This window comes from Alosa sapidissima, chromosome 5, assembly GCF_018492685.1.
Source record: "Alosa sapidissima isolate fAloSap1 chromosome 5, fAloSap1.pri, whole genome shotgun sequence".
Taxonomy (NCBI): Eukaryota; Metazoa; Chordata; class Actinopteri; order Clupeiformes; family Clupeidae; genus Alosa; species Alosa sapidissima.
In genome coordinates this window covers 34189030-34200125 of record NC_055961.1, presented here as the reverse complement: position 1 = coordinate 34200125, position 11096 = coordinate 34189030, and the positions used below count along the sequence as shown (strand labels likewise).

Here is an 11096-nt window from a genome sequence, read left to right as displayed (position 1 = left end):
GTCGATGGGTTTAATAACACATCAAGGAGTCCTTGGCCAGAACCTAGTGGTATTTGGGGGGCCTTGTCAAGGAAAAGTTTGGGAACCCCTGGCCTAGATCATTGATGGGAACATTTACTTTTAAAAAACGGCTTGATGGTGTTGATTAAAATAAAGTCCTCTGCAATGTCTGCAGCAAGGAATTTGCATATCACTGGAGTTCATCAACTCTAAAGTCACACATCAATGCAAAGAAATAGTGTTGACATTGAGTGTTAATTTATTTTCATTGTGTCCCCTAGGTTATATCTGTGGCCTGAAATACCGAAAAAAAACTTCTTCCCGAAGCACTTTTGAATTTATTTCCTTAGCATATTAGGTCATATCATAAATTATTATAGCCATTATTAAAATAATAATAAAAGAGTTTTTGAACTTTAATGTCACTAATGCTGATTATTCAATGATTCATTTGAATTTAAATATTTAAAATACCTTCACAGCAAATATTATATATGCGATTAATTTAGATTAATTAATCACAGAGTATGTAATAAATATTATTTTTTTAATCGATTGACAGCCCTATAAAAACCCCTTTAACCATGCGATATGGGATATGATGATAAAAACCATAGGGTAAATACTTCCTGCAACTGATCTCTACGTCACTACCTCGTTCATCCAATCAGATTGTAGTTGTTACTCCGCCTCCTTCATTCACGCTGCCTTGCTTATATCAGTGTGGGTAATCTTCAGAAAAGTACCATTGCCTTACGTCCATCTTCTCGTTCCGGTGCTGTGCTACATTATCAACATGGTTCTCAAGGCTGTATGTGTTCTCAAAGGCTCCGGGGAGGTGACTGGCACGGTGCATTTTGAGCAGCAGGTAAAACGTCGTTGCATTTGAGTATCTTGAAATATAATGCTTATCAGTGCGTTAGCAGGGTCGCCGGTCTCTTAGCACTCTCTGACAGAGCCTAGCTAGCTAGTCAGCTAGCTTGAAAACTGAGCTGCCAAAGTAGTAATGGGCCACAACCTCTGCTCCGTAGTTGACCAATAGACATACTAATTATGTTAGCCTAGGACACTAACATGTTTGAGCATGCTGTACTGTGGATTTCTCTTTCAAAAAATGTATTTGTGCCTTGCCTACTTGCTACCATAGTTTCGTATTAGCTAACGTGTTAGACGCGAACCTGACACATTACCCAGCAAAATAAAATGGTGATTTAGCGCGGACAGGTTGCTCGGGAATTTGCTAATGTAGCCGAGTTTAATGGTAACGTTAGTTGCATGCATTGCTGGTTACCGCCATTAGCTTAAACCCAGTGTCTCATCAAATGAATTGACTCTTGCACAAGGACACGTTTAGCAATAGTAGGCTATGTGTTGCGCATTCCAAAGTTCAGCCAAAAATATCTCGGTTCAGTCTAGGTTACCTGCTAGCTGGGGCTAATGTTGCTAACGCAAACTAACTTTCTAGTAACATTAAAGGAACTTTGCCCTACCACGCCATAATATTGAGAAGCAGCAGTTAAACGTTGACCACCTATTTAGCATGGATTCTGACCTGTTGCTGTTCTAACGTTATTCACTGTTTATACAACTTGAATGTTGCCTCCTCATAATAGCAATACATTTGGGAATCAACCAACGCCCGCTCACAATTAATTTCCTAACGTTACTTAAACAGTTTCATATCATAACAAGCCCTTCACATCCTCCAATCTGGTTGGTTATCATATTTTGCTTAGTCATTGTTGGCTCTACTTCCCTTGGCGGATGAAAATTCAAATAAGCTTAAATGTCACAGCCACATGCCAGTGATTTTTAGTTTTAGATTTACCAATTAGTAAACTCGGTCAGCCAACTGGTGGTGAAAAGCACATTGTCATCGTTTTTATCATCTCACCCAGATGTAGTATGCACAGTCGCAAATAATTGTTTGCGAACAGGTCTGTTTGAGAATTGATATAGCAGCTATGTAACTTGAGTGGCAAAAGGCTTCAAATTGATGGTTAGTTGCATGACATGGCAGTCAAATGTGTCAGGTTATTACGTAGCTTTTGTTATGCATCTCCGACGTTCTCTGTGCTTTTTCTTTTGTTGCTTAAATCCAGTCTGAAGGAATCCTACTGCTGGTCAGCCAGTTGACCTTTAGCCCTGGTAACAGTTAACTTCAGCAATGACCACAAACCAAGACAAATTGATCTTATAAAACCAATGGAAGCCAAGAGGCCATGGTCTTGTGACTACACAAATCTGGCTCTGCAGATCTGATTTATGGCCTCTGTAGCTGAGGTCCATTGGTTTGTTATGGCTTGTTTCATGCTCACATGATGCATTGTAGGAAATCTGAATATGATCTGATTTGGAGGCACAGTGGCATCAGGACTGTCTGACTTGCACACATTGAGTGAGCTGAGCATTTGCCTCTGATAAGTGGTGCTATGTAGGCGAATGCAGTCTCAGTGTGTGCCTCTGAAGTAGCCATTAAAGGTGCCATGTGTAAGAATTGAGGTAAAAATATCCAAAAAATGAGCTACACGCATCAAAAGAATGGAAGGAAATAAGGGTGATGTCATTAAAAAAATGACAAGGTATAGTTCTGAAGAGATATCAACCTGAATTAGCATGCTAAATTACTAGCCACAGCCCGACAAGTGTCATAATACCAGTTTTGGCCATGGGAGGCAGTATGCGGGTAACATATACCGTCAGCCAAACTGCAATACACGTGTCTCGGTTGTTACTCTAGGGTAGACACTCACTTTCTGGAGGTATACTGCCCCATCTTTTATGGAATGTGGAGTATGAATTGATTTTTTGGCAGACATTACACATGGCACCTTTAAGCACTTTCGCTCTATATTAATAACTGCAGCATGCCACAATGAGTGGCTGTTTTTTTTTGGTTGTTTAATACAGCTAGGGTGTGTCATGTTGTGTGGTTGTTTTAGTTAATTAATTCATTTATGTAATTAATGAATTAAGGGTGATACTGCTCCAGTGAAGCTGGTGGGCGAGATCACTGGGCTCACACCAGGTGAGCATGGCTTCCATGTCCATGCCTTTGGAGACAACACAAACGGTGAGTGTGTGGATGCTGCTAAGTTGTAAATGAGTTCTGCTGTTTCAAGTCTAGTCATGACTGACAAGAGTGTAGCTAGCTGACATCAAACTGTCAGATGTCATTGAAGGTCTTAGCATCCAATGTATTTCCCAGCATGACCTTAGTTGTTAGTGAGTTCCCCATTGGAAGACTTCATTTGACCCTGCATGTTTTTGTTATTTTAGGGTGCATAAGTGCTGGTCCTCATTTCAACCCTTTCAACAAGACCCATGGAGGACCAACAGATGAGGTCAGGTAGGTTTAGCCACAACTGTGAATGCTACTAATTGAAGTATCTGTTATCAGAGCTTGTAGCATTATAGGTGTAGTTATTTATTTTTATTTATTTTACTCCACATAAACCTTTTCTTTAAGATGGTATTAATGACTATTTGGTGTGGTGGTGGTTTACACAAGATGTGGTATATTGTCTTTCTTTGTCTTAGGCATGTCGGTGACCTTGGCAATGTCACTGCAGGGGGCAACAATGTTGCCAAAATCAACATTGAAGACAGTCTGCTTACACTGACTGGACCAAACTCCATCATCGGAAGAACCATGGTGGTAAGGAGTAGATAAATGCCAAACTATCCCTCACCTGTCCAGGCTTTCCACAGGGCATTCAAAGTCTAAAATGAATATGAATGTAGGCCTTAAAAGTATTTTAAAACACTACACACTAAGCAGTAAATGTGCTTAGATATTAGTTATGATTTTGCTCATTTACTACTTCTACATTGCTCATTTCGATGCTTCAGTCATGCTGCAAAATGTAGTTCTTTCTTTCATTTAATACAAATGAACCACAGTTAAATAAAACAACAAACCAGATCAGCGTGGTGCTAATAAATAATACTGAACTAATAACTGATTTGCAGCCTCTATAGAATTTCATAGTACAATTTTTATTGACGACTTTATTCATTCAGGGACTCTTGGTTTTCCTTCATCATTCATATTTTTGCTGTCATGGGTGTGGAATAGGTTTACATTTCACTTTTTGAAACCTGCAGAAACCCTGCCTGGTGCAGTGGTAAAACTAACATCTGGGTTTCTGTGGGGTCATAAAATGTCTTAAATTTGATCATAAGAATTTTAAGCCCTAAAAATGTCATAAAAACGTCCGGTTTTTCCATACAAGGTCATAAATTACATTTAGTCACGTCTTGAATTCATACACTCGTTCATTCATCGTTTCTATCATCGGCTTTTACCCACGAGAAATGTGCAGGTGGCAGCTTTCATTCATTCCGCTTGTTGTAGTTCTGTCTGAGGAATCACGGTGTTCCACAAGGTCCATGCGGCAGTGCAGCAAACAGCCTTGTCGGAAGGACTTTCACAGAAACCCGTGCAAACTCCGTACTCCCAGGCTTCACTGCCAATGTTTTCTTTTACAGTCTATGGTCAAGTGTTGCACCAGAGAGGGTTGAAGCGGGTTTCTGTGAGATTCCAGCGACTATATCCATTAAGAATGACAGTGTTGTTTTGCAATAAGATACGTATTTCTTGTCAGTGTACACAAAGCATGCTTCTAGTATTTACCGTAGCCAGTGTCTTTTCTCCTCACACACATAGCTTTCAACCTGCAGCTGTTATGTGTGATGCTGTGACCGCAAAGCAACAAATAATAGTAGCCTGAGCTAATGTTAAGGTGATTTGCTGAAATGCACCTCAAGTTTGTGTTGCTACTCTACCTAGGTTATGGGTTTTGGTTCATTTAGGCCTACTGTTGGGTTGAATGACATTTCAGAAATAGGCTACGCAGCCTATTGACAAACTTTACATCTGGAGAGAGCTCCTTCTAGGTAGCCTAACTATCCCGTTAGCTCATGGGTCACGTCATTCGTGTAGGCCTAATGCTCACCAAAATCATAGAAATGAACATTGCAAGACGCTTATCTCTTCTATGGTCCCAGAAAGATCTTTGGCTTGTTAGTTTTTTGAACATTTATTTTACCTAATCACATAGAAAACACTGATTTGCATCCACATATCCTTGCACTAAGCGCAACTATTTACATAACATAAACTATTTACATTTAAATAAACGGTTTGTACCCACTGTGAGCTTAAAGTCTCATCTTTCAAACGAGCCATAGTATGTGTCGATAGCTATAACAGAATACGCTGTGGCTCTACAAAAATCATCAACAATGATCTAGATTGCTGGCACTCTGGGCCAAAGCTTCCGAAAACAGCGCGGTATTTAAAGTGTTAAAGTGACAGGCACTCAATTAGACCTACACACCACCAATGTAATGACAATAACGACAAATTATTCAAATTAAGAGACCACTGCAAATTTAAATATGACTGTCAACTCATTCGAATGTCAATCAGCAAACGTAGGATGACGTCAGAAAAATGTGCAGTGGTCTCTTGATGTTTTCCAGAGCTGTATAAAGTTTTTATAAATTCCAAAGTATGGTATCGGCATCAATATTGCTATCAATCAAGAAGATCGATACTGTGCGGGATTCCGTCTGTGTTGTCTCCAGTTTCACACACAGTGGGTTCGAATCAACCTTCACCTCGAAAGCAGAGGTCCTGTGGGTGTTGAATACCGTGACCAAACACCACTGGTACAACGGGAACGAAGATGTAGCCAAACTTTTCCAAACAATGTTGCCAGACTCTAACATCACCTAATTCGTTTAGGTCATACATTTAAATCATAATGGTCATAAAACAGGTCTTTAAAAGTCTTACATTTGAGTGACTGAACCCTGTGGAAACCCTGAACATGTCTAGCTAAGCCAAGTGCTGAAATCAAATGTGAGTTGTCTTGTGAGGGTATGCCAGAATAATAATTAATTTTCAGTGAATAACTTAAACCACAGGGAGGCACTGTTGATGCAATAATACTTGCCAACCTGGCTGATTGTTCTTGGAGGCTTGTTCTTTCACCTACTTCTGTCTTTATATAATAATTCAACCCATATTGTCTGAAAGGGTGTGTATATGTGTACTGGCTGAGTCAGTTTGAGCTCATTTTCAATTGATGGTTGATTTTTGTAGCTCATTTTACGTCCCCTTAAAGTGATTTAAATGGATCATAGTGATGGTTAGATAACTGTGAGCATTTAGGATTTGCCAGAATCAATGGAAACACCTTTTCAGAGTCATGGGATAGCCCTCTCTCTTTATGCTGGCTTTGTATCTACAGAGGGCAGGGGCCTCTCTTGTATGAGTGCCCCCTGTTGACCTCACTACCACTCCTGGCTGCAGCCTGAAGTGTAACACGGATGTAGCAAGTTACTCGTTGCTTCAAAGTTGAGATTGGTTTACCTGCCTACCTTTGAAAATAGCTAATGGAAAGTTAGAGTGTGTGTGTGTGTGTGTGTCATGAGTTGCACCAAAGTGCTATCTAGTCAAACTGAACTGACACCAATAAACTCAGATGGAACTAAATTCAGCTAAAAGATAGATCACATCAGCTAGAAACTAGTGAAAGCCAGTAGTGGTGTGCGGGTCGGGGTGGGGTGTATGATCCACATCTACACGACTGTTAGGAGGTCCGATCTGACCTGCCAAAATATACAACAAACATTGGACCCTTTCTTAATTCATGGGACAATCCACTATGGCCGATGTCCAACATGGTCTGCATCAAATAAGCTATTGCAATTCAGCAACTCTCTGTGGTTATGGGTTGACCCGCGCATCACTGTATGAAAGTGGAGTTTTCAAGCTCATTTAAAGTGTCCTTGCAGGCCCCAGATTTAAAGGGACACCAGGCAAGCCTGATGCTTTTTCTCTACGAAACTCCCCCTCGCTTGGTCTGAAGCTCTTTTCATTTTCTTTGCATCTTTCGTCAAGGGGTTTTCAGTGCTTCTTCGCCGGCTCTGCCATTTATACACACGTTTGCAACAATCTCTAGCGTTTTGTTAGCCTGCCTCTGTGCTGTGGATGCAGGATGTAAACTGATCCTGCTTCCGTCGGCGGGTAGGATGCACTGAACTTGCAAGCGGGATATTCTTCCTACAGGCAGTAGGGGCGGGCGAGAGACTCTTCATTCGCCCTGTAATGAGTCATTTAACCATACAGACTTACGAAGATGATTAATCAACACGAAAGCGTTGCCTGGTGTCCCTTTAACAGTAAAATGAGCGAGTGTTCTATAATTTTGGACCACTGGTTCTCTCTGAAGGAGATTGAACATAAATGATGACAGATGAGTCAATAAAATTAGTTTGACTGAAATTAATATTATATATATTTTTTTATTTTTTTTGCTCTAGATTCACGAAAAGGTTGATGATCTGGGAAAAGGAGGCAATGAGGAGAGTCTGAAGACGGGAAACGCTGGCGGCCGTCTGGCCTGTGGGGTCATTGGGATCGCCCAGTAAAGGCCCAGAGCCAGCCTCCTACCACAGCAGCACTTAAACCACTCTGAAGAGGCGGTCACCGTTATGGATGCCCCAGCAAGCACTAAACTCTTTGACCCAAATGTAGTTCTTTTATTCCGCAACAATCAGGATGGTCTAAGAATAGCTTTAGATGCACAGCCCTCTTTGTGACACTTTTTTTTTTTTTTTTTTTCTTTCTGTCTTATTTCTGACGTTCATGTTAATAATATATCCATCTCCTTTAAATGGCAAGTACGCATTGGTAAAACCAATATCTCTGTTCTCATGTATTCAATAAATGTTAAATGAGGATATATGGATATCTGCCAGGTTCTTCACAGCTGCAAGTACTGTTGCAATATTATGACCGGAATAATATTGGTCCCTCCCCACTCTGTGTGATGCCATCATATGACCAATAGAGGTCACTGTTGTTCTAGGGGAGCCCAGGCATGTTTTACTCCTGTACAATCACACATCTTGTCACATTCATTTTGTGTCTGGTCATCCCTAGTCATTTTCAGAGACATTTCCAAACGTAGTTTATACAATTTGCGTAATGCATCCTTTCCATGTTCTAATAACGGTCTCAGTAGTAGCCTGGTAGTTCTAGTGCTGCCATCAAAAAAAATACTGCGCTTACATGCTTGAATGATCACTGTGGTATGAAAACGTGTTTGTCAGAGATGGCATTATTCATAACATTTAGATTGCATCTGGAATAGAAGACAGTTATTTTTCTTTTCCAGCCGAATCCGAAGTAGGTGATGGCACCCTTGACATTTGACTTCTGTATCTTGATGCCGATATTAAACAGCTGTGCCCAGCACAAGCCAATTCACACAGATGGCCAGTGTATTGCTACTGAAATTACATGCTCCAAAACCTTTTTTTTTTTTAATAGCAAAAGCTCCCATGTGAAGAAACTTGGCATGTATTCAGGCCTCTCCAGAGAAGATGAGATGGTGGGGTGGTGGGGGGTGAGCGTTGTTCCCCAGAGATCCCGAATCTGAAGTGTGCAGATGAATCCTCCAAGCATTCAAAGGCAAACATAAAGTGATAATCAGGGTGCATGGGACCACGGTCGACATAAAAGAGCAAGCTTCATGTCTCAAATTGAATAGAGGATGGAAAACGTCTGTTTGCCATCTGCCAGTGTATTTGCTGTGTGTTTCCCAACCAGTCTTTGTGAGGTGTGGTACCTACCACCAGTTAGGTTGAAGTAGAAACACTGAGCAACCTGGCCTAGTAATGTGCAAAAATTATATAACCAGTTTTGCTTTTTTGATGGTGGACAGAAATGTCAAGATTACTGTTATTCTTGCATAAGGGGGAACTGCCCCACTAATGAATTTTTTTTGTATTACATGATCTCACAGGGTGGCTGTGTATTCGTCTGGGGGTCAGAATCCTGGCCTGCTAAAAGACCAGTGGCAGGCTCGGGCAGTGAAGCGTGATGATTAAAAAAGCCTGTATAAATAGCCTTGGCCACAGAGGCCATGAATAATGAAGGAGATATCCTGTGGAGCCTGAGAACAAGCTGCCACAGCAAGACAAAAAAAATATACCGGTAGTCATCATCACAAAAACTCTAAACCAATTCTGCAAACGCCTGATGTCCAGGGACTTCCATGTCAGGTGTATGTAGGAGGGTCTCTGGTTACAAAATAAGAGAAAACAAATTTGGGCTACGGAGTTGGCTTTACTGTCAGCATTCTTGGACTCCACTGCCTGAAGATCAACCACTGTTGTCCCCACACCAAATGACAATGCATGTGTGTACTGGGAACAGAACAATAATGGGTTTTTACTTTCTGTAGGCCAGAGCGGTCATACAATAGACCAAACATGTCTGCCTGTGCAAGTAACTTGGAATATCTGATGGTGCTAAAGCAAGCTTATAGCTCAACGCTGGTAAAACTAATTTAAAAAATGTTCATGATGAATGATTTTGTATATAATCACAATAACATTTTACTTGTTAACATGGCAATATTATCCACTACAATTTTGGCCTTACCCTACTTACACAATACTGTGTCATGATCTAACTGATGGTCTGCCAGGCTTATGCTTTCCTGTTGTTTTCCAGTGGTTCTTTGAGAGGACTGCTTAATTAGTCTGGCTTTTACCAGACCAAGCTTAATCTTTTAAGATTGAACATTGGTCTGGGGAGTCCACTATGTATTTTCTACTGCACAAGAGGCGTGATCAACGGGCATAGTTCAAATGACTCTGTACGCAATTGGATAGTCATTCACCAATCTGACCAACGAACCGGGTGATGTTTGCAGAGCAATGCAAACACAAAGGTTTTAAACCTGCCAATAGCGCGCCAGGTGGATAAGCCAGCTTGTGATTAGTCCAGGCAAAATTGTAACGGAAGCAGCAGAAAAAGATGCACAGGTTTCCAGCCTTAGCTTCAGGGCGAAAAAGAAATCATCAGATCAGGTTGGGTTCACCCAGCCTACAGCTTAATAACACTGCAGCCCCATGAATGATACCTCAACACTGTGTCAACCTCAATCACCCCCAACACACACACACCCTCCCCCTCCATCCCTTCACCTTGAATTAATTTTCATCTTAGTCCTTATGCTTTGCCAAACCTCTAATACTCTTATTTCCCTTTGCTATCTCACCTATACATATAATGTAATTAAATATATAATTTAGCCACTAATTAACAAGTGTTGAATTGTTTTAAAATGTGTATTAGTACTTAGAAAAGAAAAATATATGAATGTATATATATATTTAAAAAATCAGCCATGTTAGTGATTTGATGTGTAGGTGTTGTGAAGTGCAGAATAGGGGCATGTAGTGATGCCCTCCTCTCACCCCCTCTGTAAGCTCCTGCTGCAGGTCAGGTAGATCTCTACCTGTGGGAGTGCCCAAACAACGGTTACGGTTCCTTAGCAACGGTGTGCGAGTCCCACAGAGAGTTTAAGGGGTGAGTCAGGAGGCTCAGCAGGCGGGCGGTTGTTTTGGCTAAGGTTAAATAAAATACCAACCCCACACACACACACACACACACACACACACTTCAGAGCACTCATGACAACATTGCGCCAAGGGCCCTCTCAGGAGAGAGCCTGCCTTTCCCTCCCTAGCGCGTAAGTTGAGGAGATTAACAGAGAGATAGTGATAATGACTCGGCGTGCAGAGAAAGTGGGGTATGGCTAAATGAACCTACTGTGCACTGGCCGGGCGAATCCTTGCTTAGATTTGGCGTTAATGGGCCAAGAGAGTCCTGCTGGTGCTTTGGGGTTGGGGGGCGGGGGGGGTGGGGCTGCAGCAGGGGAAATTTCCACATGGCCCTATGGGTAATTACTCTGACTGTGTATATTTCTGTGTATGTACTGTATTTCTGTGTGTGCATGTGTGTGGGCTTGCTTGGTTGCGTGCGTGTGTGCGTTTATGCATGCACACATTTGTTTTTGTTGCTTTAAGGAGAGCATAAATTAACAAGCCATGAAGAGAAATAAAAATCCCCAACAGAATTCCAGGCAGAGGGGTCCTCTGACAGAAGAAGAGGCAGTGGGCCTGCTCCTCTATGGGACCAGAGGGACCTCTGGACATGCAGAGATATTTTTGTGCTCATGTCAAAAGTCTAAGTCAGAGGATAGATGCCTCGCCTGACCCCGTTTCCT

The 11096-nt window shown here is 41.5% G+C and overlaps 1 protein-coding gene across 1 annotated transcript; it reads left to right on the top strand.

Annotated features, from left to right (window-relative positions):
• Positions 1-710: 710 nt before the first annotated feature.
• Positions 711-7757, top strand: sod1 (superoxide dismutase 1, soluble). The gene is made up of 5 exons (XM_042093050.1): positions 711-868; positions 2977-3073; positions 3280-3349; positions 3541-3658; positions 7336-7757. The coding sequence occupies exons 1-5, from the start codon at positions 797-799 to the stop codon at positions 7441-7443; spliced, it is 465 nt and encodes a 154-aa protein (XP_041948984.1). The 5' UTR covers positions 711-796; the 3' UTR covers positions 7444-7757.
• Positions 7758-11096: the final 3339 nt, after the last annotated feature.

Bases quoted from the DNA above. Each gene is read 5' to 3' on its own strand.
- sod1 (XM_042093050.1), top strand. From the start codon at position 797: ATGGTTCTCAAGGCTGTATGTGTTCTCAAAGGCTCCGGGGAGGTGACT. The intron at 3,074-3,279 runs GTGAGTGTGTGG...TTGTTATTTTAG, and splicing joins CTTTGGAGACAACACAAACG to GGTGCATAAGTGCTGGTCCT. The intron at 3,350-3,540 runs GTAGGTTTAGCC...TCTTTGTCTTAG, and splicing joins GGACCAACAGATGAGGTCAG to GCATGTCGGTGACCTTGGCA.